This window comes from Cuculus canorus, chromosome 29 (assembly GCF_017976375.1).
Source record: "Cuculus canorus isolate bCucCan1 chromosome 29, bCucCan1.pri, whole genome shotgun sequence".
In the NCBI taxonomy this organism is placed as follows: domain Eukaryota; kingdom Metazoa; phylum Chordata; class Aves; order Cuculiformes; family Cuculidae; genus Cuculus; species Cuculus canorus.
Window position 1 is genome coordinate 3,105,627 of NC_071429.1, and position 26,491 is coordinate 3,132,117.

The 26,491-nt window shown below is 55.0% G+C and overlaps 1 protein-coding gene across 2 annotated transcripts; it reads right to left on the bottom strand.

Moving 5' to 3' along the window:
* Positions 1–826: 826 nt before the first annotated feature.
* On the bottom strand, positions 827–7,484 carry ANKRD33 (ankyrin repeat domain 33). Of its 2 annotated transcripts, none has more exons than XM_054051288.1 (5): positions 7,180–7,484; positions 3,974–5,221; positions 3,580–3,709; positions 2,754–2,894; positions 827–2,636 (listed from the first exon to the last, which is right to left on the bottom strand). In XM_054051288.1, exons 2-5 carry the CDS (start codon positions 4,421–4,423, stop codon positions 1,861–1,863), a joined length of 1,497 nt encoding a protein of 498 aa, XP_053907263.1. In that variant the 5' UTR covers positions 4,424–5,221; positions 7,180–7,484; the 3' UTR covers positions 827–1,860. The 2 variants fall into 2 exon arrangements, with proteins under 2 accessions (XP_053907263.1, XP_053907264.1); XM_054051289.1 differs by lacking the exon at positions 7,180–7,484 and having other exon boundaries at positions 3,974–4,620; positions 5,161–5,356.
* Positions 7,485–26,491: the final 19,007 nt, after the last annotated feature.

The following is a 26,491-nucleotide window of genomic DNA, read 5'->3' on the forward strand; positions in this document are numbered from 1 at the left end:
CGGGTGACTTGAAGGACAGGGATGGGTGGGAGCCCCGGGCTGGGCTGCAGCGCCGGCGCTGCCGTCGTGGGAAAGTAAACTCACCCAGAGCTGGGATCGACCACAGGGGCACATTAAACTCCTCAAACCCAACCCAGGCTCTCTCAGGCGCAGGCAGGGCAGTCCCTGCCCCTCTCTGCAGCAGACGGGGTGAATCAGAAGGGATGGGCGCCTGTCTGGGGCCGAGCATTGCCCCACATCTGCCATGGTGCAACCTCCCACCGCCCTCTCGAAGCCAAAGCCAGACTGCCCATCACCACGTGCTGCCACTTCATCCCGCACAAGGATGGGGGTCCTCTCGGATGGCAGTTGGACTCTCGCAGCCACCCCTTGGGGGTCTCACCGAGCTGTCCCTGCAGACAAGAGGCCGCAAAAGCCCATCTCTCCCTTCCCCCTGAGCGATGGGAGCCAGGCTGGCACGGCGCGGGCGAAGGCTGCTCCATGTGCCGCCCGCCCCCGGCTCATCTGCGAGCTGCCGCCGGGAGCTGGCGAAGAAGGGCAGCCACGTGCCGGAGAGCCCGGCACGAGCCAAGGGCTGGAGAGGGATGGATGGGGACGTTGTAGATCCTTCCCACCAAGCATCCCCTCCTCACCCACCAGCAACTCAGCCCAACCAACCCCCCTGCACCCTGAAAGGTGAAGCTGCAGCCTAAAAATGGGGAGCAGAAGGGGAGCGGGGGGCTTTTGTCCCCCTCAGGAAGGGGGTGGCAAAGGGAAGGGGAGGGTTTATTACCTGGATAATTAGTGCTTTGAGCGGCTCTTGCTGCAGTTGCTCTCCCTGCAGGTCAAACCCTGGGTGCTCGGGTGCTGCAGGAGGCAGCGCAACTGCTCAGGACCCCGAGTTCACCTTCCTACGCCCTAGGATGGAGCTGGGTTTAAAAGGAGCTTGAAATATAGGAAGCAGAAGCTCGCTGCAGCTCATCCAGGGTGCATCAGCACCCAACAAAAACACGGCTGCATTGCCCCTTGGGGGAATCAGTCCCAGGCAGGAGCTGGTGAGAGGTCCTGGGGCTCCATACAGGTGCAGGCTGGAGCTCCCAGACAGTGGGGTTTGCTCGGGAAGAAGGACCTGGGTCCCGATTTGGGGTAACATTGCAGCCCAACAGCTGTCTCTTCTCTGCCTGTCCCTGCTCCAGAGGATGGAGGATGCTCCAGAGTGTGGTGTCCAGGCAGGATGGAGCCCACAAGCACCCCAGGTTTGGTTTCCAGCCCATGCCTGGCACCCAGAGCTCCTGTGAACCCTCCTGAAGCACGGAGATGCTTCCTTGTGTTTGTCTATCTGCAACCCAGGAATACGTAGGAGTGGGGTAGTTAACATCACCGAGAGGGTGGCAGCGTGGCCCGGGGATGCTGGCAGCAAGGGCGAAGCAGACCCCCCAGCCCAACAAGCAGCCCTGAGCTTTATTCATTAAATCAATGCTGTTAACATGACAACCGCTTCCATTTCAATTTGCATGGCTGCGTTCCACCACGTGCTGCAAGATGCAGATCTCAAGATCAGAGGTATTAAGAATAAAAGAACCCAACCAAACCAAAAAAAAAGGAAAAAAAAAGAAGATAGAAAAGCCCCTTCTGACCCAACTCTGCTCCCTGGCAGACCCAGAGCAGGGTCACAACACAACCGGAGCAGTCACTCTTGAGGCAGGAGAGGACGAGGGGCTGGGCACCCAGGACCAAGGGGTTTGGGGCATCTCAGCTGGGTACGGCCACATCACCCTCTTCCCTCAAGCATCACCATCCCACCAGGGCAGGAAACCACTCCTGTGCCAAACGAGCAGGTCCAAGAGAACAGCTGGGACCTCACCCCTACCCTGACACATCTCACTTATGTTTTCCCCTCTTCTTTTTCTCCTCTTTCTTTGCCTCCTTGGCTGCTTTCTTCTCCTCCTGCAGCTCCTTGTACTTCCACTTTGGTGGCTGCAAGAGGTTCTTGTCCCCCTTGGGCTTCCTCCGCTCCCTCGAGCCGGCAGGCGGGCAGGAGTCTTTGCTCACTTTGATTTTGGGGATAGGTTCTCCGGGGAAGATGATATTCCCACGCCGCAGCCAGAGGGGCAGGAAGCTCAAGAGGCCACGAGCCTGCCGGCGCGATGGCAGGAGCCGGATCTCCGACACGGCTTGGCCATTGCAAGAAGATGCACTGGTGCTGAGACACGAGGTGGTTTCCGATTCAGCATCCGGATCCAGCACGTGGTGCCCAAGGATCTCCGGCACGGACAGCCTGTGCTTGCCCACCTCAGGAGGGCTCTCAGGACAAACTGTTTGGCAAGCAGTGGCCACAAAGGGGCTGGCAAGGGAGGTGGTCATCCTCACCATGTGGTCCATCACACCATCCTCTTCGGGGTCGTGGGGGAAGCTGAAGGTGAACATGGATTTTATCTTCTCCGACAGCCTCTTGCCCGTTGATTTGGGGCGCAGGGCTTTGGCTACCAGCTCGGCCAGGGCTGGCCACTCAGGCCGGTAGCGGGTGCTGAACTGTTCCGCCCGTGGGCGTCGCAGGAGGCTCCGGATCCTCACAGTCGTCTCGAAGCGGCCGGTGAATACTGCCCACTCCCTGGCAGTCTTCCCCTTGATGGGATCCATCGCTTGCAGGTCTGCTCCTACAGCCGTCACAACGCAAAGAGCATCACCGCAGTGGCCCACTCTGTCCCACCCCAGAGCGGGACAAGCAGGGACACAACCCCTTCCCCCAAAGATGGTGCCCCGGAGATGCTCACCCGCCAGGAGGAGGGCGGCCACGCAGTTCTGTCGCCCCTGAACCGCTGCCTTCATCAGTGCTGTCAGACCCCGGGGGTCCCTCTTGTCCACCTCGAGCGCAGGGAAGTAGTTGAGGAGGTAGTTGACGATGGTGATGTGTCCTTAACAGCCAGAGAGAAGCTGCGTTAGAGTTTCGACAGTTAACAAGGGAGAACTGCTGATGCCCGGATGGAGAAAAAGCATTTTGCAAGAGCATCTCATGAGGACAAAACTCCAGAAACTCGGAGGGATCAGGGCTGAAAGGGTCTGGGCTTGTTCTGGGTTGGGCTTGGCAGCGCAGGGAACAGCGCAGGAAAGAGGCCAGAAAAGCAAAACCCATCCTCAGTTCCAGCAAGGATAAAGTGGGAACAGAGAGCGATGCCCACTCTGAGAGCCGCCGCCTCCTCTCCCCTGGGGTTAAGCGGGGTAGAAGGAGGCGAACTCCTACTCTAGCATGAAAACTCATCGTGACTGGAGATTTGGTGCCTACACGTGGTGTTTGCCAGCTTGGACCTCGTGCGCAGGTAAATCACTGCGGCTCACGGGGCTTCGCTGGACCACGCGGGGCAGCTCCAGCTCAGCTCCGCTGCTTGGGTGGGATGTGCTGCAGGAGAACGTTGCTGTAGGCATCTCCAGCTCTGCATCTCCTAGCCAGTGTTAAAACGAAGCTAAGATGAACTAGAAACTTGGATGAGGAAGGTCACCCATCCCACGGGAGCATCAGCTTTCCCAACGGCTCATTTTGGGCATCACACCACATCTCAGAAGGGCTCACAGGGGTCACCCCATGCCAAGCGTGCTCCCTACCTGCCTGGGCTGCCATCATGAGGGCCGTGTTCCCATCCTTGTCCTGCTGGTTGACGTTGATGTAGGGGCACTTTTGCAGCAGGGGCACAATGTCCACAAAGCCCTTGTAGCAGGCGACCATCAGCGCGTTCTGGAGAGGGAGCACACTCAGCGCCGGGGCTGGCATCGCATCTCCCCATTGTCCTCCTGCTTCCTCCTCCCACCCCAAACCACACAGGCTCCAGATGGGAGGACAGAGGAGGTTCTGCTCCAAGATCAGTCCCTGGAGACACATCCCTTGTCAAAGCCCTCCCACACAGGACTCTTCCCTCCTCCTTAACCTGCTTGAGCAGCCACCATCCTTCAGGATTTGCCCGTTCCCAGGAAATCCTCTTTCTGCTCTGCAGAAGCTCACCCTCCCGTTGGCATCCAGCTCCATGGCCTCGCTCCGGGTCACCCCATGCTCCAGCCTCTCCTGCACCAGCTTGGCATCGTTCCTGGCACAGCACTGGTAGAGGCTGAGGTCCCCAGTGCCACCGGCCCCCAGGGAGACCTCATAGCAAGGGTAGACAGAGTCGTCAGAGCAGATGCTGACGGTGTCTGAGGACTCCGACTCATCCTCATCTTCCTCCTCGTAGTGCAGCTCTGGATCGGAGGCATCCAAGCTGGAAGCAGGGGCTGCAGCACGTCCTCCTCCACCGCAGGCATCTGTCATCCGGCCCAGCCGGGAGGAGCAAGCCCAGCTTGGCCCCGAGCCCTGCCTGGGACCAGGAGCCTCTCCCGGTGGGGTGAGGAGGCACCGTGGATTGTTCGCTCCCCCTGTGCAGACACAGAGTGGGCACAGGAACCGCGTGAGCTCCAGCATCCGCCATTCCACCGGGAAGCCTTAGCCGGCTCCCGGCCGCCAGCACAGCCCGTGGGTCCAGTTTTCCACCCTCTTCCCCACACAAACGCTTGCACCTGGGGCTCAGATGCAGCAAAAACCTGGGATGCAGCTCCCCTCAGCACCATCTCCAGCAAGGAAAAGGAGGAGACAACATGGGAGTTGGAGTGGACCACGGTCTAGGCATGGAAACCAGGAGGGTGAGGAGACTGGGAATGTCTCCGGGGCAGTAGGGATGCCAATAACGAGGCTGTTGTGCCAAGCATCATCAGGAAAGACCCTCTCCATCCCTTCCCAAGCCACACTGTTGGGATCTGAGCCCTTCCCACAGTGCCCTCCCCACTTCACTGCTCCACATCAAAGCAGCTGCAAAGACCTTTCCCGGCAGCAGAACGTGAGCAGTGTACGGAGGGAAGCATTAAATCCGGATTCTTATGCCCAAGCAGCATGGGAACCGATGCCGGAGCAGCTCCCAAAGAAGCTCCTTAACCAGCTCAGACCTGCAGCCCTGGTGCAGGAGCTCCGGCGCAAGGACAGCCCTGGCGGCAGAAACTCAACCCTTTTGCTTTTAAGTAGAAGCCAACCGATAAGCGGTTGGTGCTGTAAAGGAAGGAAGCCTTTGCAATTCCATTAACCATCTTGATTAACCACCCACCTTGGACACCCCAAAGCAGGCTTTGGAGATGAGGGATGCTCTTCTCCCTGTTCCCTGGTCTTACCTGGGGCTGCTCAGACCTTCCCCGCGGGTCCCTTTTCAGCTGGGCAGCATCACAGCTCCATCTGGGAAAAAAAAAAACAACTTTGCAAGAGAAAGGTGGAAACCGCCCCTACCCTTTGTGATGGGAGAGGGTTCTCTGCTCCAGGTCTAAGGTGGCCTTTAGGCACCAAAGCTGTGATAACCTGCACGTTGATGTGGGCTCAGCTGGCCAAGATAACTTAATTTAAATTGCTGCTTAAAATGGCTCCATTCATCCTGAGCAGGATCAGAGCTGCTTGGATGGGATTTAGTATCTTTAGCCGAGGAGCTGCAGGGACTCCTGGGCTGTATTTTTATACCTGCCTCACCTTGGAAAGACAATGCTTCCCAAGCAACCCCCACCAGCTAAACTAAACCCCACCAACCCTTTATTTATTCCCTTTATTGCAGGGGAATTTGCTGATCAGAAGCACCTGGGGAGCTGCTGATTCACCAAGGACACCAGAACTGTGCAGGGGTACTAAATAAACAGCTGCAATTCCCCCTCCGGAGGTGCCTTGGAGCTTCCCACCCTCCTCCTCCTCCTCTGGGCACCTCAATGTCAAAGCTCAGGGCAACGTTTGCCAAGGAACTGCACATCCTCGTTTCCTGATTTCCCCGTGAAACCTTTATCTTCATCATAAAATTATTTTATTTTTTGTTGTGGTTGGTTTGGTTTTTTCCATGTGTTTTCCAAAGTACAGGGGGCCTAAGGGATTTGGGAAAGTCCCCGGATCAGTTATTTCCATAGCAAAAAAGGCATGGATTTGGTCCCAGAGCAGATTGTGGGAGGCCACATCCTCTGTTTAAAGCAATCGTTAAGGCAGAGTCCCAAAGGTCGCTTTGCTTGCATCCTTGAACATGGAAACATGGAGCAGATGAAGGATCCCAGCTGTTCCCTCTGTGCTTGGTGCATCCTGCTGGGAAGCAGGACCTGAGGATCCCGATGCTAAATGTCAGCATCCTGATGCTGAACATGAGAATCCTCATGCCGAACATGAGGGTCCCAATGCCGAACATGAGGATCTTGATAGCAAACATGAGGATCTTGATGTTGAACATGAGGATCCCAATGCTGAACATGAGGATGAACATGAGGATCTCGATACTGAACACGAGGATCCTGATGTTGAACATGAGGATCTTGATACCGAACATGAGGATCTCGATACTGAACATGAGGATCCTGATGTTGAACATGAGGATCTTGATACCGAACATGAGGATCTCGATACTGAACATGAGGATCCCAATGCTGAACATGAGGATCCTGATGTTGAACATGAGGATCCTGATGTTGAACATGAGGATCTTGATACCGAACATGAGGATCTCGATACTGAACATGAGGATCTCGATACCGAACATGAGGATCTTGATACTGAACATGAGGATCCTCATGCCAAATGTGAGGATCCTGATGCCAAACGTGAGGATCCTGATGTTGAACATGAGGATCCTGATGCCAAATGTGAGGATCCTGATGTCGAACATGAGGATCTCAATGCTGAAGGCTGCGGAGCTGGAGCTGAGCTCTGTGCCTGAAACATTCTCCCAACCCCTGGTGTCATCCTGGCCATGTCCCTTCCTGCCAGGGGCCAGGACCTGCTCTGGGCCCCTCGGCACCGCGTGTAGCCGGGCTGCCAGCCCTCTCCGAGCTGCTGTGCCTGGGGGGTCCCCCAAAGCCGATGGGGGAACCTTGGCGGTGCTGGATCCCCTAACGCAGCACCAAACCCCAACCCTCGCCCCTCGCTTTGGGGCCAAACCCTCTGCTCCCGCCGCTCCAGCGGGATGATGGGACCAGCGCAGTGTCATCTATGACACCTCCTGCCCCGTAGCCACCCTCCCACACCGCCTTATCTCGGGAGAGGACTGGGAGCAGATTTAGGGCTTATAAAGTTATCCGGGGAGCTCCGTGCCATAATCTGCCGCCTGCCACAAGCGGCAGGCTCTGAGCCGGTTGCGTAAGGGTGAGGTCTGGGCTGCCGTGGGCTCAACTCACCCTTTTGCTGGTGGTTTTGATACAAGAAATAGTTATTATTATAAAAAGTGGACTATTTTTACGTCTCCAAACATGTGGAGAAGGACTTGGGGTACTGGTTGATGAGAAGCTCGACACAAGCCGACAACTTGTCCTGGGCTGCATCCAAAGCAGCGCGGCCAGCAGGGAGGGAGGGGATTCTGCCCCTCTGCTCCTCTCTGTGAGACCTCATCTGGAGGATTGTGTCCAGTTCTGGAATCCTCAATGTAAGAAGGAGATGGAGCTGTTGGAACGGGTCCAGAGGAGGCTCCAAGGATGCTGCGAGGGATGGAGAACCTCCTGTGCAAGGACAGGCTGAGAGAGTTGTTCAGCCTGGAGAAGAGAAGGCTCTGAGGAGATCTTACAGTGACCTTCAGTACCTGAAGGGGCTCCAGGAAAGCTGGAGAGGGGCTGTTCATAAAGGCTGTGGGGATGAGATGAGGGGGAATGAGGATAAACTGGAGAGGGGCAGAGTTAGACTGGAGATAAGGAAGAATTTCTTCCCCATGAGAGTGGGGAGGCTCTGGAACAGGGAAGCTGTGGCTGTTCCATCCCTGGAGGTGTTCAAGGCCAGGTTGGATGGACCTTGGACAGCCTGAGCCAGTGGGATGTCCCTGCCCTTGGCAGGGGGGTCAGAACTAGATCTTTAAGGTCCCTCCCAACTCAGACATTGTGAGTGAAGTACGAGCTGTGTCTCTTCTTTTGGAATCCCCTCTGTTTGCAGCACTTTCCTGTCTCAAAGGAGAGCTCACGCAGAGAGCTCGAGGCAGCTTCAAATGAGAAAGAGTTTTGACTGTTGTAAAGTTTCATAACGACATTAAAATAAGACCTCAGAAAGTGGTAGAATATGCATCAGACTTCTGGGAGAACGGATACATGCACGTGCGTGAGAAATCCATTCTATCCCCAGCTCTTGGTTGGTTGCCCGCGATCGACGGAGATCGCTCTCTCACGTTGCTCAGTTCTGATGAAGGATGCTCGCTTTTTAAAACCCCAAAATGAGTCTTAGAAAGTTGGGATTTGCTGCTGGTGAGGTTTTGCAAAGCCATCGGTTGCCACAAGGGGATGCCGGAGCCCGCGGGAGGAGGCTGAGCCCGGTCGGGAGGGACCACATCCCAGCGCTCCTCCCTGCCTCCAGCGCATCCCTCCCCTCCCACCGGCTGGGAAAGCTCCTACGGCTTCTCCGAGGGCAGCGGACCAGTTGGGCTGAGGTCTCAGCGGGGTTTCTTTCTATTATTATGACTTTTTTTTTTTAACAAGTTTCTATGTAGAAGTCACGGCATCCTCCCAGATGTCGTAGCATCCTTCCAGATGTGATGGCACCCTCCCAGATGTCAGAGCATCCTCCTAGAGGTGATGGTGTCCTCACAGATGCCTTGGTGTCCTCCTAGATGTCTTAGCGTCCTCCCAGATGTCACAGCGTCTTCCCAGATGTGATGGCATCCACGCCAATGTCACATCATTCTCACGGATGTGATGGCATCTTCCCTGACATCATAGCATCCTCCCAGATGTCATAGCATCCTCCAGATGTGATGGCATCCTCCCAGATGTGGTGGCATCCTTCCTTCCAAACATCGTAGCACCCTCCCATATCTCATAACATCTTCCCAGGTGTGACGGCATCCTCTCAGGTTTCATTATCCGTACATGAGCCTCACTGTCTGGGAACCTGTTCGGGACACCCTGGAGAGAGAGAGAGGAAGAGAGAGAGAGAGAGAGTGAGAGGGAAGCGCAGCTCAGAGATGAAAAGCCCAGCTGACACGTGGAAATGGTTGCAGGGAGAAGGATGTCCCTGCCCAGAGCATGAAAACCGTCTGCTTCTCTGCAGGGATGCGCTGTGGAGAGAGGCTCCTTCGGTGGCAGAGCATCACCCGCTCTCCCGGTGAACTCACACGCACTAAATCACAGCCGACGCTCAGGAGCATCCACACAGGGGAGGAAAGGGCTGGAGGACAGCCCTGATCTTTCACCTCTTGCCCATGGTCCTGCTGGGAGCACCAAGCCTGGTGGTCTGGCCCAGGTCACTCATCCCTCACTGCCTGGTCATCTCCATCACAAAACCAGGGCGCAATAACTCAGCATGGAAGGGAAGCGGAGGGCGTTGATTTAAACCTGCGGTTGGGCTCTCCTAACCCTGGTCCTCCTCGCCACGGTCAGGGCTGGGTCATGGCCGAGTGCAGCTCCTGCCCCATGAGCAGGAGAGGCTGCGGGGACACGGTAACGAGCTTTGCTGCAACGGCCGCATCCAGCCCTGCTGCCTCCTCACCTGGATGATACTCAGGGAAGAAGCGGAGCAGCAGGGAAAGGGCTGGATGCCGCCGTGGCCGCGGAGTGCGAGGAGGTGTCTGATGTGTCACAGCCTTGCTCCCAACCCCATCGTAAATCAGTAGCGGGTGTCGCCGTACGAGATGACGAGGCCAACCCTTCGCAGAGGGCCGGCAGCTGGTGCAAACCTCGGGTCAAGCCATGATTTACACCACCGTGGTTGTGCGATCACGGCGGTCGCGGCTGTTCCTGGTACGGCTCCTGCACACACAGCAAAACCTGGTGCGTGCAGGAGTTTGCTGGGGCTTGGCAGGGGCGGGCAGGGGGGTACTATGACATCTGGGAGGGTGCTGTCACATCTGGGAGGATGCTATGACATCTGGGAGGGTGCTGTCACATCTGAGAGGATGTTATGATGTCAGGGAGGATGCCACCACCTCTGGGAAGATGCTATGACATCTGGGAGGATACCACCACATCTGGGAGGATGCTATGATGTCTGAGAGGATGCTATGAAGTCTGGGAGGATGCCACCACCTCTGGGAAGATGCTATGACATCTGGGAGGATGCTATACCACCACATCTGGGAGGATGCTATGATGTCAGGGAGGTTGCCATCACATCTGGGAGGATGCTATGACATCTCTGGGGGTTGAGGGGAGAAACGCCACGCGCACAAACTGGGATCTGAGGATTCCTGTATCCTGGTGCCAAATCCCGTCTTCTGCCTTTCCCAACAGCCATGTGGCTGGAGACCAAACCATCTGCCTTCCCCACTGCCTGCATCCCTTTTCCTTACCCAAAACACCACAGAGGAGGGATCACCTCTCGCAGAGGGTGTTGTCGAGCCGAGGAATGTCACGCTCTGCCACCGGCCAGGACAGAGCAATCCGTGCATCCGAGCGCCTTGGGGAGCTGCTGCCCACCGGGTGGTGGGACAATAACCCCTTGTCTTCTGCTGCCTGGAACCATGGCAGCACATCCTTAGAGGTGACATGCGTTGAGCGGGGCAGGAGCGCGCCTGTTCGCTCCAGCACGTGCTCGGAACTGGGGGATTTCACTGGGATTTACCTTGGATACACATTAAGACCATAAAGCGCCTTATCCGAGGCTGTGGGCAGGGATGTTACCTCCGAGCAGGCAGTGCTGTGGCACACAGGGTGACAAGGGCTGCACGGAAGAGTTCTTTCGGGCAGCAAAATATACAAAATAAAATGGAAATCGGGATTGTGTTTGCTTACTTAACCGGGAGTTTCCCAAACTGAGCGCAGGCAGAGGAAACAGACCTGGCACAGCGCAGCTGCCCAGCCCAGAAAGGACCTGGGTTTGTTTGTTAAAAGCCATTTCTTCCTCATCTCTCCTCCCGTGACGGCAGCATCGGGACAAAAGGGGTTTTATGAGACTTTTGCATCTCAGTTTTGCCATTTGCCTTTGGTTTTGGAAGCCCAGCTTGAGGCTAAATTGAATAACAGCCTCAAATCCAAACCAGATTCCAATCCAGCCCCAAATGCAGCCCCTGGATCACAAGCGTCCATGAGGAGCAGGGTGCAGGATTGGGCCCTGGCGTTCTCAAAGCAGCCCTGCGCGTGGTTTCCCATCAGCAAAGCCCACGCAGAAGCCACTGAGATGCTCCAGCTCTCCCAAAGCGCAGCCGAGGCTCCGGCCGGTCCGCTTCCCACCCCACCACCATCCTTTTTAATTCAGGACCTTGAGGTTAAAAAAAATAAATAAATGCCAAGAGAGAGGCTTTTCTGATTAAATTACAGCTGCCCAAAGCCGGAGCCGGAGATCAATTTCAATTTCTCCCTTTTTTTTTTCCTCCTTTCGGAGGGGAGGGAAGCACCGGGAAGGGCATAGGAGAAGGGGGAGAAAATCAGACTTGCTAATTCCCTGGCTGTAATTATACCTAAAGAGAGACAGTGCCGCGTGAGGTCCCTGGTGTGTGAGGGGTAATTTAGGGTTGCTTTGCGAGGTCTCTATGAAATTTGGAAGGAGAGAGACTCCCCCCCACGTCGGTAATTGTATTTCTGGTGCCGCAGATGGTGCTGGCTCCGGATCCGTGCTATAAAGAAGATGGATCGCAGAGCGTGGAGGGAGGCGAGGGGACAGCATCGCTCTCTCGCCTTCATGATGAGCGTTATCCATCAGGCGCTTTACAAGGCAGCAGGAGCTGGGACAATAAGGGATTGCCCGGCAGGTAAAGGCCACCACATCCAGTGGCTGATGTCCCTGTCCCCAGCCGGTGTCTCTGCCTCCAAACAGTACCTTTTTCGGCCCATCTTCTTGGTTGTCATCAGATCCTTCAGCCTTCCCACATCTCCAGAAGAGTGGCCCTTAACCAGGAGCCCGGGTCAAGGCAAGGGCGATGGAGAAGTGTGGTGGCCGCGCCATCACTCGCCTCTTGATGCAGGCAGGGAGGTGCCCAGTATCCCCCTGATATTATCATGGAATCCTGGAATGGGTTGGGTTGGAAGGGACCTCAAAGCCCATCCAGTGCCACCCCTGCCACGGGCAGGGACACCTCCCACTGGATCAGGGGCTCCAACCCCATCCAACCTGGCCTGGAACCCCTCCAGGGATGGGGCAGCCACCGCTGCTCTGGGCGACCTCAGGGGAAAACATTACTTCCTAAAATCTCACCTCAATCTCTCCTGACCATCAATGCTGTAAAGGAAAGCCTGGCAGCGCGCCCGAGCCCAGCGGGAACCTCCCCTGAGCCGGTGGGACCTGGGAAGGAAAGAATTGCTATTTTGGATTGTGAGCAGCTCTCTGGGTGTCTCCCAAAATCCATCCTCTTCCTCGCGCTGGCTCCCTCCCCACCAAAGGGGAGGAATTCAAGCAACTCCGTGTCATCCTCATCTAGGGGAAAAAGCAGCTCCTGGCGCAGAGAAAACCACCTCAAAACCACCGCCACCTCTGAAGTGCTCAACTCAGGCGTCAGAAGGGTCTCCTGGTTTTGGAGCCCAGGGAGAAACAGGGGCCAAAGGAAACCTAATAACCGCCCCAGGGCGACGGAGCGAGGAGCTAAAAGAGGAGCCGGGTTCCCGGCTATGTAAATAAATGTCAAGTTATCTGATCACGGAGGCAATAAATAGAAAGAGGAGAAAGCGGTGATGGGGACCACATCTGCCTGGAGCGTCGCTGCATGGATGAGAAGAGTGGGGTGCCCCGAACCCAGAGAAGAGATGCTCAGGAGGGACCGAGGAGGATGGAATCGGGGTGGGTGATTTACAAGATGTGACAAAGCCAGCTGAAAATGATGGATAGGAGGTGGGGAACGTCGCTCCCCAGCTGGGCTCCGCTGGTGTTAGTGGAGAGGAGAGGACGTCCCCAGCTATTTATCATCTCTCCCCAGGCCCCTCCAGGACTGTGAACCCCCAGTGCCCAGCACGAGCCGCATGGGTTAACCCTTTCCGAGGATGCCTGGGGGTAACACGCTGACATCTGCCTCGCGGTTACCGCAGGAGGAGGTGTTTATTCTTTCATTCTCTGGTTTTGCCCCAAAGCACTCACAGACGGGTGGGCGGCTGCTGCTCCAGAGGGGCGCTGGGTCAGTTGGTTCCTCTACGAAAAACTGCGTTCCTGGATGGAAAACCAGGTTCCTGGATGGAAGAGAGCATCTTGCCCTTTCTCCATGGTATTTTGAGCTTGGGGTGATGCAGAGGGAGCGCTGGCAGGGGTGGGGTGGGGGCAGCACCAAGCAGGCTGAGGGCAACAGCTCATCACAGAAATGAGGACAATGAATCTCAGCATCGCCTTCGTGGGGAGGGGAAAGACAACAGAAAGCTGTGAACTGCGGCTGAAGCCCCAGGGAGCCCCCTTGGATCCCAGGCGTTGCTGATCCCTCCCACAGCCTCTCGGCCAGCGCTGCCTTATTAGATTTGGCAAAATATTAGGGGAGTGTTTGGAAGGTTAATTAACACAAGACATCGAGGCATGGGAACCCGGCGTCGCCAGTGGGTTAGCCCGCGGCCAGCTGAGTTCAGGCTGTAGAGCTGGAGTCAAACTTGCCCCAGCACCACGCACCCAGGACCACCCGGTGCCTTTTACTGCCATGAAGTCTTGTCTGGGCAGGATAAGAACTGGCACGGTCCAGTCCTTCCCACCGCCGACTGTGCAGCATCAGAGCAGGCAAGCAACTCTCAGAGCATCCCTGATGCCACCGTTCCTAGTGATCCTGGCTCTGTAGGTCCCAGGACCTGCTTCATCAGTGGGAGAACTGAGGAATGAGGCTGTGAGAAGAGCCGCCTGCACCGTGTGGGCGAGCTGGGCTGGGGCTCTGCCCACGCTTGGCACATCTGCTGCTCACCAGCACAGAACAACCTCATCCCTCAGCCCGGGTGCTCTTCTCAACTCAAATGAGCCCCAAGGGATGGGGATGACCCATCCCTGGAGGGGTTCAAGGCCAGGTTGGATGGGAGGTTGAGCAACCAGATCCAGTGGGAGGTGTCCCTGCCCATGGCAGGGTGTGCAACTGGATGGGCTTCAAGGTCCCTTCCAACCCAAACCATTTTATGATTCTCAGAGCCCCATCCAACCTGGCCTGGAACCCCTCCAGGGATGGGGCAGCCCCACTGCTCTGGGCACCCTGGGCCAGGGCCTCCCCACCCTCACGGGAAAACATTTCTCCCTAAGATCTCATCTCAATCTCCCCTCTTTCAGCTCAAAACCATTCCCCGTCATCCTCTCCCTGCACTCCCTCATCCAGAGCCCCTCCCCAGCTTTCCTGGAGCCCCTTTCAGTGCTGGAAGCTGCTCTAAGGTCTCCCCAGAGCCCCCTCCATCCCCCGTGTGTTGGGGTGCAGACGCGCAGCCGGTAACCCGACGCTCCCATTCCTCTCATGTTTTACATGGCCGGGCATGTGGTTGTATTTTGTTTTGCCAACCTTTGCTTTCCCCAAAGGAGGGAATGAAAGGGCCAGTGTGCCGCCAATTTATTGTGCCTCCCGAGAGCCCCATGGCTGCCAAAAAAGCAGATGCCTTCTGCTTAATCTGGCCTGTTGCTATGTAAACCTCCTTCCCGCTTTGATGTCCTCTATAAATACTCCATGTGTTTCCAATAAACTGGCATTTTTATCACTGGAGCTGTTAAAGGCAGATCTGTGTCAGATTTGTCCCTGGGCTCGGCCGGGGCTTCGCTGGGGATAACCTCCCTGCCCTTATAAAGGGGCTCATTGTATCTGGGAATGGGGCTCCAGGGCCAGGAGGGGACGATGCTGCCACGGTGATGACATCTCTCAGGTCCAATATGATGCTCTCAGGGGAAGGGAATGGTTCCGCAGGGATGAGCCTCATCCCTTGGGGCTCAACCCTACACCGGGACCATTGTGGGTCCAGGGACAGTCAATCAAGTGCCAATCACCTCTGTTTCTTTGCCTCTCACAGGAAAACAGAAACCTCGAGCTCCTTGAGGCTGATCTGAGGCATCTCATTTTCCCTCCCCAGCCTCTAATTTCATAGCTTAAGCGCTGCAACAACCAGAGGAAGGCAACGCAGCAGCCCAGAAGCAAGGACCTCCCTTCTTTCTGCTAATTTGATTTCACAGTGACGTTAGGCGGAAACCCACCTCACCTGCTCACAAACACCTTCTTCATCTCCCCCCGTCGTTCCCCCTTGCCCTTTCACCGATATAAATCTCTCTGATTATCGTTGTCACCCAAGGATGGAGCACAAAGCTCCCCAGGCTTGGGTCACCTCCTCCGTCACAGTCACGGGTCAGGCGGTGTCCCCTCCAGCGGGTTCTGCTGCTGTCGGTGATGTTGGCAGCACACACGGCTTTGGGGAGCTCAGCCCTGAGGGGAAGCCCGTGGGGGATCCAGGTTTTGGCTGGAGCATCAGCTTTGCTCCTCTCTCGGCAGGAGGAGATGCAGGAGGGTGAGCAAATCCCCACATCCTGGGATGTGGTTTGGTGTATTAACAGCCTGGGATAAGGATGCTCGTGTGCCAGAGCTGAGCTGAATGTGTGCAATGCTTCCAAAGGGTGTTGGATATAGGCATAGTTGGATAAAGGCATAGTTAATGTGGGTCTGGGTCTTCCCAAAAGCTCTCTATGTCGGGCGTGAGCATCACTGTACATTGTCACTGAGCAAAAGTTGCCCTAAGAGCCCCCAGTGGGGCTGGGGGATTTGTTTTAAAGATTTCCAGCCTCGGATGTTCCTGTGAGGATGGGACACACTCTGTGGCTGCCTATGGGATGGCAGCTCTGTCTCATCCTCCCTGAGCTGCAGCATCCTCCTCCTACCACTGCATCCGCTCCAGGGGCTCCTGCCCCTTCCTTTGCCTACAGATGGTAGAATCGTGGAATGGGTTGGGTTGGAAGGGACCTCAGAGATCATCCAGTTCCTCCCGCCTGCTGAAGGACGGCGGTGAGGCACCGGCGCAGGTTGCCCAGGGAAGCTGTGGCTGCCCCATCCCTGGAGGTGTTCCAGGCCAGGTTGGATGGGGCTTGGGGCAGCCTGATCCAGTGGGATGTCCCTGCCCACGGCAGCGGGGTTGGAACTCGATCATCTTTAGGGTCCCTTCCAACCCAAACTATTCTATTATTCTATGCTTCCATGGCTGAAGGCTTGGCTGTGCTCCTGCAGCTCCAGCATCTCCATCCTGATGCCACACCGCACACGGAGGGCTTGGACCGTGCTCTGGGCATGACTAGCACCAAGCTGAGCTCCCCATCAATGTCCAGTGGCAGCTGGGGCCGGACAAGCAGCATCTCTGCCTCATTGGGAAACTGGGGGAGGGGTTGTTGTGGGTTTTAGGGTTTTTTTTTTTAATCCCTATTTTGGTCTGAAATGCAGTGTCAGAAGCCCGGCTGATATATGTTGCAAAAGAAGGGGTCGGCAGTGCTGGTATTCTTTATTTTGACAGGGCAATGAAAGTGTTATGTAGTCGTGACGCCTCCCTGCTGCTCCACCCCCCTCCGCCTTTATCAACCTGAAAGAGCCCAGGATCCTATTTATAACCTAACCTGAATTGTGCGATGCATGGGGAAGGGGCCACAAAGAGCAGTGATTTATGAATGCAAGAGAAAAAAAAACAACAATGCAGACCCTCCACACTCTCCTCCGCTCTGGAGGGGACACCCCTTCACCCAGCCCCAGCGTCGTGGGGAGGAACCCAAAGGAGGGGGTTCGAAAGCCCCCCCTGCTTGGTTTGCACAAGGTGACAGCAGCCCCTGGGCTGGGTTTTGGTGGTGAGATGGGAAAACGGAGCTTCCTATGGAACCTGATGCCCCCTCGAGGTTCTTGATGCCCCCTCCATGCTCTTGATGCCCCCTCGAGGCTCTTGATGTCCCCTCCATGCTCTTGATGCCCCCTCCATGCTCTTGATGCCCCCTCGAGGCTCTTGATGCCCCCTCCGGGCTCTTGATGCCCCCTCCATGCTCTTGATGCCCCCTCCAGGCTCTTGATGCCCCCTCCATGCTCTTGATGCCCCCTCCATGCTCTTGATGCCCCCTCCAGGCTCTTGATGCCCCCTCGAGGCTCTTGATGCCCCCTCCGGGCTCTTGATGCCCCCTCGAGGCTCTTGATGCCCCCTCGAGGCTCTTGATGCCCCCTCCAGGCTCTTGATGCCCCCTCCATGCTCTTGATGTCCCCTCCATGCTCTTGATGCTCCCTCCAAGCTCTTGATGCCCCCTCGAGGCTCTTGATGCCCCCTCCAAGCTCTTGATGCCCCCTCCAAGCTCTTGATGCCCCCTCGAGGTTCTTGATGCCCCCTCCAAGCTCTTGATGCCCCCCTGGGCTATAGCTGCTCCACTAACTGAGCGATGCAATCTGTCCCGTTAGGGTTTGCAGCTCCACGAGTGACTTGTGTCGAACACCCCAAGGGTGTTTGTACCCCAGGTTACCTCCTCGTGCTCTTCTGCAACGCTCCTCACCTCAAGATGCCCGAGAGCTTCTTTCTACGATTCTGTAGTAGGTTTTAAATTAATTACTTGGATAAAAAGCGCTTTCTGCTGGCGCGTCAGGAGCGCTGACAGATTGCAAAGCCCCTCGTTACGGTGTGGGGGGAAGGGGAGGGATGACAGCGAAGCTCAGCTCGTCTCTCCAAGGTCAACCCACTTCCATTCCTCACCCTCACGTTTCTAATAACGTTGTCAATGAGCGCCGGCACGGGAAGCTTCATGGGGGAAGGAGATGCCGTCAAGCTTGGCTCCGTTCACGTGAGCATCCACAGCAGCGTCCTGGGCATGGGTTTGGGTGGGATTGGGGACTTCCCACCTAAATGCCCACCTAAATATCCCATCTCTGGATATTTTCAAGATTGGAGAGGGTGGCTGGCTAATCTCATCTAGGCTCCCTTTCCCACAAAAGGCTGGACCAGAGGATCTCCTGAGGCCTCTTCCAACCTGGGCTATTCTATGATTATTCCATGATTTATCTCCAGCTTCCCTTTCCACGACTGAACGTACCAAACTATACAAATACCAACCTTGTGCACGCAACGCTGAAATTTTCATCATTCTACGCTCTCCAAATCACTCTGCGCATACCCTTCACAACCCAATCAAGAAGAATGTTCAAGAATTTTCCAGTAAGCAAAGAATAAACCTGCGAAGGGCACTGATTAGGCTGATAAGCAATCGGGTGCTTTCCCACCACACTGTTCCCTTAACGCCCACCTAAACTTCCCCCTTCAATGCCCGATACCCGCCCTCAACGAGGGCAATTAAGCTTTTTGGTGGCTGTGAGTAGTCAAAAAGAGGGTGTCCGCAGTGTACCTCGTTGTGCCAGGTCTGCTGGTCCCTGCCTCCCGTTCTCCAGCCCTCTGGTAGCGTTTCTTCTCTTCCACCCCTTTTTCAGATTGGAACTGGGGGAGCAGCCAGGGCAGGGATGGTGACGCCGGTGCCCCTCGCCCGTATATGGGGTTATTGCTGATGACATCTGAATTTGGCGTTTGGAATACCTCCCTTCTGAGCTGTGACACATTGATGGCTGAAGCAACCCAGCAGCGGGTGGACTTTCCCTGCCTAATTACTGCCAGATTGCTCAGCCCCATCCATGTGCTCCGCAGGGCCGTGGCTGCGCGCGTGGGGGACGGGGCAGGGGCGGGCTGGGCTCTCCTGGGCTTGGGAAAGCTCTTCTTCATCCCAGCTTCACCATCACCAGGCTCTGCTGAGGGAGGCACAGCACCAGAAATCATTTATTAGCAATTTCCAGTTCTAAAATGTCTGGAAGTTGAGCTGGGCAGTACTAAATGTTTTATTAAGGATGGGATGCTCTCCGGGCTGGTGGAGATCTCCATCTCCTCGCCTCTGGACCATCAGCTGGGGGTCGATGTGTTGGGTGCCACCATCTGCTGGTGTCGGTCCACAAATTCACCGCTCCCGGCACAACCCCTGTGCTGCGGTTTCTCGCTGAAGAGCTTAACGAGGGTGTTTCTTCTATCTTAACTAATTTATTCTCGTATACATCGAGGTCAACCAGGGTGCAGGGCACTGCGAGCGGAGTGAGAAAAGCTCTTGACAACGGAGATCTTGCTCTGCTTTCCGTCAAGCGTCAGCCCCACTGCCATCAGCGTTTCCCTTTGGCGTCGGGGACGTGGCACCTCTTTGCCGCTGGTGTGGATTCACCAGGGAATGATGTTGAGGACAAGGTTTGGTCTTGCCTTATCAGCAGAGCCATGGGAGAGAGCAAGACACGGCTTTGCACGCCCATTTGGAGCTCTGGTCACTCAAGGTTCTGGCTCCTGCGCTGCGATGAGCGACGGCACCGGCAGGACTGCCCGGAGCTGAGAAGGGAAAAGAATAATAAAGAGATTTTTTACGAGGCAGCTGCTTGCAGGGGCTTGTTGTGGGAAAAGCAGATCCAGGTGCTGCACTCAACCAAGCATGAAAAATAGCAGAGGGGAAGGGAGAGAGCTGGGGTGGTCGCTTGGCTTTTACTGTGCAGGAGAGGCCAAGAAGCTCTTCTCATGCCCTCAAGATATTGAGGACAGGAGGAGCCGAAGCGGGAGGAGGGGTGGGATGTGGCTGGGTGGGAGATCTTGGGGATGCGAGGAAGCAACGGAGCTGCCGAGGCCCGGCTGTTCCGTGCTGCCCAAGCTGCTCCAGCACATTCCTCCCTCCCCCTTCGCACGTTTGTATGAATGGGCTTTTGACCCCACTCCCCCTCAACACCCGGCGAAAGGGAGAGAGGTTGGAGGTCCTGCATCTGCCCTCCGAACTGCACCCGCTGGTGTTCCCGCTGCAGGGAGCAGGCACGTGGCTTCTCCTCTCTCCGGCCTCTTTGGTTTGAGGAGCTGGTGGGAAGATGTATTGGATGGTAGATGAACCCATCCTGGGTGCTAGACCAGTGCTTGCCTCCTCTGCCCCCTTCTGCTTCCACCGCAACCTCAACTCAGAGGAAAAGTCGTGGTTTGGTGGGTTCATGAGCAAGAAGGATCAACTCTGGACTTCCATAAGCCTGGACATGGTCGTACTGTTGGTGCTTTGTCCTAAACTCAGGTAACATTGATACTGCTATAAATCCACCCCAGACCCCTGGCTTTCTTCTTCCAAAACTAAACCAATTTTGAGGCCCAGAGTGGTAGAATCTTCAGATTTAGGACTTCCTTCATCAAAATACTGTTCTTTCCTGGTTTCTGGAGATCAGTGGGCACATTCACAATGTCTTTCAAGTTGTGATACCTAATCAAAAGCTTTGCAGAAAGTCAAGAGGTTCCTCAATGGAGACATTCAAAATCTCTGTAGCGATGCTCTCCCAGAGTTCATGTTTCATTGAGCATTGATTTATCATCCCTTGAGTTAATTATTGACCTTAGCTTTGCCTTGGTCAATATTTACCTCCTCAGGTCAATAAATCTTGACGTTCACCTCAACAGAAGTCAATATCTCCTTAGTGTTTATCTATTCCTTCTGTTGCTAATTTTGCTGAAAGCTCTTATTTATTCTTATAGAGCGTCTCGCTTGGCTCAAGGCTCGCTTGGAGAGGAGCAACCTTTGTTTATCTGCTACAGACAACACCTTTGCTTCTCTGTGATGGCTCACGTGGGACAAACCATGAGTGTCATCACCGCAGCTGAGGCAAGACATTGCCTTCTTTCGTCGGGTTGATGAGATCCGGACAATTTTCCATCAGCAGCAGCACTGCTTTTTCTGATGGAGCTGACAGCTTTCCTGGGACCACAGCCTGGCTGATGAGAAGACCATGTGTTCCTACCAGCCAGGCTTGGAGCTGATCTAATATTGGGGCAGGAGGAAGAAGAATCACAGCTTATCCTCCAATATTTATGGAAAGATGGGCCAACCCTTGAAGCTGTCGGCCCTGCTTTGCGCTTGAGCTTCGCAGGCAGCTTTGTGGGTGCTCTTCTCATGACCCAGCTCCGGGTGGAGGAAACCATCTGTAATGGGGATGGACGAGGGAGCTGTGATTTCAAAGATGCTATTTCTGTGGTTTGAATTGTCCCCTTTGAGTCCAGCAGTACTGGGGTCTACATCATTCCCCATTCCTGTCTGCAGAGGCAGGAGCACCCCGTCATGTCCTCAGCCTTGGGAGTCCAGGGGTCTTCGCAGGCGATGCCTTTGCCTCGAGACTCTGCCCTTCCCTTCTTTCCATTAAGCGGAATTAGATGAATTGGTGATGTGTCTCTATGCCCCGTCCCCTCTCCTTTTGATTACTCCCATGACAAAGATTAATTGGAGTTGCTGTTGGAGGCTGCAAAAGGTTGAGAGAAACCCTTCGAATGAGTGGGTTACGAACAGCGCCAAGAGCCTGAACACCTCCGGAACGCTCTGGCTCTGCTGTGGCCGAGTCTGCTGGGCACCATCAGCAGAAAAGCCCTGAAATCCATGGAGACACAAACCAGAATCTGCAGGGAATCCTTCCGCTCCCAGACATCCACACGGGTGGGTAGAGCCACTCTCCAGCTGATGCTTGGCTTCGTCAGTGCCGTGCAGGCAGCACCGCCCCTTGGTTCAGAAGCTGAATTCGACACCGTCTCCACCGATTTTCTGCAAATCCAGCCCAAATCGCAGCCCTCTTTTCACCAGAGGACGTACCACGGAGCACTCCGGCTGCGATGGGAATTCTAGTTCTTCAGTAGTGCTGAGCAGTGGTAGGGGTGGGACGTTGGCTGGAGGTGGCTCTTCCCTCTCAGCATCCTCAGGCTAAGAACACACAATCATAGAATGGTTTGGGTTGGAAGGGACCTTAATTTCATGGATTCTCCTCTCTTGCCCCTAATTCCGTCTATAGAATCCGGGCTCCTGGTTGTGGGGCAAGCTCTGATAGACACTGGCTTCTGTAGGATTGGAGATGACCAGAGATTTCGTCTTGCGGTCATCCAATTTGGGACTAAATCTACTCCCTGCTTCTCATTGCACGCCTGCTTGCCTACCAGAACCCCTCGACATAATCTCTAATCTCTCTCCCCCCGTGAGGAGGAGAGAAGAAGAACCTCCATCTCTGTGCTCCTGCCTCGAACTTTTAATATTTTAATTGAGTGAATTGACCTGGAGTAGTCTGTTGAACTCCGCCTGACCTTTTAAATAACAGGTCAAGGATTTAGCTTTGCAGCGCTGACCTCTTCCCTTATCTGCTAATACTGCTCCTCTCTCAATTAGCTGCCGTCCCCCCAACCCGGTGAAGTTGGGACCACTTTGCAGGCGTCAGCGTGGCTTCCTCCACGCACGAGTGGGTAATGGTGCGCGGCACCCGCCTCCGTGGCTCTGAAACGGAGATCATTGATCCTCCCTTGGGGTTACAGCGTCCTTCTTCAGGGCTGTCCACCAGCGCACCAGCGCCCAAGGGAAGCTTCATCCTTGTCTTTTACTGGTGACGAGAACTGAGGCACGGCGGAAGGAAAAGCAAAGCTGAAGCCGCTGTGAGTGTCCTGTAGCACCTTCAGCTCCATCACCCACGTGGAGGTACTTTCCTCCTTTCGTTAAAGGTCATCAAGAAGAACAGCTTGAGATCCCACCTGCCCTTTTCAACCAAGGGACAGTAACCCCCTTGGACAGCAGCTTGAGCTGCTGCTGTGGCCCAGCCAGAAGGTCTTTCCCAAAGGCAGTAGTGGAAAATGCTTGCTAGGAGAGTCGTGTCATGCTGGGGGTTGCGAAAGAGGATTTTTGGCATCCCAGTGGACCTGGGACATGAGATCCTCCACCATCACATCAGCTTGAACAAGAGGTCCTGTGTCAGGAGCTCAAGCACACTCTGCAGGTCCCTTGTTCTCTGCACACCTGAGCATCTCCGTCCTGTCCGGAAGATAGAATCCCATCCAGAAGAACCCTTAGAGGGTTTAAACCTCTCCATGTGGCCCTTGTTAGAGGTCGGAGGCTGTTCCTCAGCCATGGCCATGCCACCCTTTCCCATCCAAGGCTGCTGGCGTGTCCATCTGCTTGGCAAGGTGTCCAATGCCTTTGCAGGGAGCATCATTCCACTTCTGTGGGGATCCGAGGGGGGCAGGGAATAAATGCAAAGATTTGAAAACCCATAAAAACTCTGCCTGGTCCAATTTTAGCTCCACGAGAGCCCGGTTTGGGGAGCGGCCCTGGGTTACCCAGCCCTGTTAAATTAGCACTGGGCTCTGCATTCCAGAGTATAAATATCTGCCATTGTAGTGCTGAGGAATGCAAGCGCGTTGGAGTCTAAAATTAAAGAGCTGGGACGAAGGCATCTCGGGTTACCAGAAACAAGACTCCATTGTGCTCCCGTTGGGGCTTCGCCTCGGTGCGGGGAAGTGGACTGTGAGCGTTTAGAAACCGCCTGGGTTAAATACAAGGGGCAAACCAGCCTTTAATTACAGCAGTTTGATACATATCTTTAATTGAAACCCTCCAGCCTGCCGCTCCGCAGGGCAGGGTACCCTTCTAGGTACAAGGTGTGAAGGATGGGGTTCTGGAGCGTACCCAGCGGCTTTTCTTTCACCCGTGTGGGGTTCTTGGCTGTCCTGCCCGCTTTTCCTGCCTCCGCTCACCACATCTTTAAGCACACGCTTAAATGCAGCTTTTCTGAGATTCCGTTTAACTCACATCCCGCGTCGCAGGGAGCCCCCATCGCGGTGCTTGGCCCCATCTGTGCCCACCCTTAAGCACAGCCGCCGCTCACAGCGCTCCGCTCTGTTGAACACGCGGAGCCAGAGATGCTCGGCTGATGTTTACTGGCCATGAGGCCACTCGCGCAGAGGAATTTTGAGCCCCAGGAAAATAACCTGGTGCGGGGGAAATGAATGTCTTTTTTTTCTTGTAAGGATCCTCTATATTCTGCGAAGGGGGGAAATGGGTCAATGCAGGGTTGCGCTGAGGTTTCACTGGGGGTGCTCGGGTGTTGTTTGACCTCCCGGGGTTGCCTGTGCTGCAGCATCCTAAGGACACCCTGGTCCTGGCGAGTCCCCCCCTGCGGCAATGAGGATTTAAATCCTTCGTAGAATCATAGAGTAGTTTGGATAGGAAGGGATCTCAAAGCCCGTTCAGTTCCACCCTCCCTGCCATGGGCAGGGACACCTCAACACCTCTCAGATCAGGCTGCCCAAAGCCCATCCAACCTGGCCTTGAACACCTCCAGGGATGGGGCAGCCACAACTCCCCTGGGCAACCTGTTCCAGTGTCTCACCGCTCTCATGGTGAAGAAATTCTTCCTTATGTCCAGACTAAATCTGCCCCTCTCCAGTTTACACCCATTGCTCCTCATCCCATCCCCACAGCCTTTATGAACAGCCCCTCTCCAGCTTTCCTGGAGCCCCTTCAGGTACTGGAAGGTCACTATAAGATCTCCTCAGAGCCTTCTCTTCTCCAACAACCCCAACTCTCTCAGCCTGTCCTTGCACAGGAGGTTCTCCAGCCCTCGGATCATCTTTGTAGCCTCCTCTGGACCCGTTCCAACAGCTCCATCTCCTTCTTATGCTGAAAATTCCAGAACTGGACCCAATCCTCCGGATGAGGTCTCCCAAGAGAGGAACAGAGGGGCAGAATCTCCTCCCTCCCTGCTGGCCACGCTGCTTTTTATGCATTTCTTCAGGAGAAACTCTCCCTGTTTCTCACTTCAGGTGCAAACATCTCATTGATGGACAATAAGGAGCAGGGTTAGAAGAAAGAAGAAAGGATGAATGGAGCAGGAAAAAAAAAGTCAGATTTGCTTATTATTTTGTATTGTACTCCACTATTTTTGCGGAGGATGGAGTTCTCCAGAGTGGGGTTGGGATGCTGAGTGCTGCTTCCCTGTGCCTTGAGCAGTTTTCTTGCAGGTTGTGCGCTCTCAGCTCCTATTTCCAATCACCCAATGGCTGCCAGAGCAGCAGCTGCAGAACATGCAGTTCGTGAGATGATGGAATGGTTCTGGGATGTTCTGCAGGGAGAGCTGGGATGTTCCTTGCCTTTGATGAGGGTTTCATTTCCTGCTGGTGGTTGTTGGCAGTGTGGATAGGGGCTGCCACAGCCACAGGGATGTTGGATTCCTCTTTGCAGTCACCTCCTTTTAATCCCACCCCACTGGCATGGGCTTCGATTGCGGTTCCAGACCCACGCGGTCCACGATGCAGAAAAAAACCCAGAAACCTCCGTAAATATGGAGCTGTTTCCCGTTGCCATCGCTGTGTCCCCTGAGCAATCAATTTATGGCTCCTAAAGATCCTCGAAGTGGATTTAGCCTCTCAAGATAAATCTTTTCCCTTTGTGCGTGCAGAGAGTGGCCCCAGTTCTGCAGCCACGGTTGCTAAATCAAAGGTTTGGAGGGATCAGACCCCCCGGATCCGTGTCCCCAGCTGGCATCGGTGGCCGTGCTGAGACCTGTGGCAGCAGCTGCTCTGCTGGGTCCGTGCTGGTGGCATCTCATCGTCATCGGACTTTTCTTTTCTCTTTAATTCAGGGGCCTTAGAACCATGGAATCGTTTGGTTGGAAAAGACCTTTGATATCATTGAATCCAACCGTACCTGTCCACGATTAAACCATATCCCCGAGCGTGTTTGTAAGATCACAGGGCTGAATTCTGATTTTCCGGGGACAAATGGACTTAACAGGAGCTCCTTATCCCCTGGAAGTCCTCTCCCTGCTCCCCTCTGCTGCAGAGAGGAACCCACAAGGACTGTTCTCAGGATGGACTGAGATTCTCAAGCTGCTATGTTTATCTCCAGGAGCGCTTTAACTAAATAGAGCTGCTCGTGGACCCTCTGCCTTCTCTGTCTTTGCACAGTTTGGGGTGGGTGGGATCCCCGCGCTGGCGGTGATGCTCCGGGATGGCTCACCCATCGTCCCGCTCTTCTGCAAAGCAGGCACTGCTGCTCTTCTCCCTCGTGGCAGGGAGAAAAGTAGCCAGACCGTGGTTATATCCTCTCCTCCAAAGAGAAAGGGGAAGGGAATTGAGGCAGCTTCAGCTCTTCCTAGAGAGGAGGAGGTGGGTTTAATTGCAAACGGGAGCGGGGATGCTCGGGATGGGGGACGCTCGCCAGCAGCGCAGCGCTCAGCTCCAGCCTTCTGCTCGCACCGGGCTGGAAAAAAAAAAGCCCTATTAGCTACACGAATTTTAAGCACAACCAGATGTGGGAGATGAAGCTGTTAAACTCCTTTTGTGCTCTCAGCGGAGGCTGAAGGGGCGGAGGGGGGGAGTGGTCCTGGGCCCCCTCACCACCGCGTGCCCCCTCCGCTGCAGTTACTGAAATCAGAGGCTTTGCTCGGGCCAGGGAGGCGACGGTGCCGCTCAGATATTCACCTTCATGGTCCTTTCCAACCCAACCCATGATTCTCCGGCTCTGTATTCCACATGTGACGATTCAGAGAGGCTTTTCTTGCTACAACACAGACTAAGTCTTGCGCCATGAGCTCCTTCCCCAATTTCTCCCTATTTATAAGCGTCATCTCCTTCAGAAACTCAACACAAGTTCTTTATAAACAGAAGATCCATTTCCAAGAGGCAAACCATGAGTTCAGGAGATCGAAGGACTTTGCTTTCCGGAAGAACGGGAAGACTGAGCAGAGATTCTTCCTCTTAAGGAGCTGATTTGCTTTTGATGGTGTCACTGGGAGATGGTATCCCCGAATTCCAGGAGACAGCACGAGCGGCGAAGACCCAGCAGCCCCCACCAATAAATCAGCAG

Excerpts from the sequence above, each read along its gene's own strand:
- ANKRD33 (XM_054051288.1), bottom strand. The coding sequence starts at position 4,423 with ATGCTGGAGCTCACGCGGTTCCTGTGCCCACTCTGTGTCTGCACAGGG. Across the intron at positions 3,710-3,973 it reads AGCTGGATGCCAACGGGAGG|AACGCGCTGATGGTCGCCTG; the intron begins GTGAGCTTCTGC and ends CTCCCTCTCCAG. Across the intron at positions 2,637-2,753 it reads GGCCGCCCTCCTCCTGGCGG|GAGCAGACCTGCAAGCGATG; the intron begins GTGAGCATCTCC and ends TGACGGCTGTAG.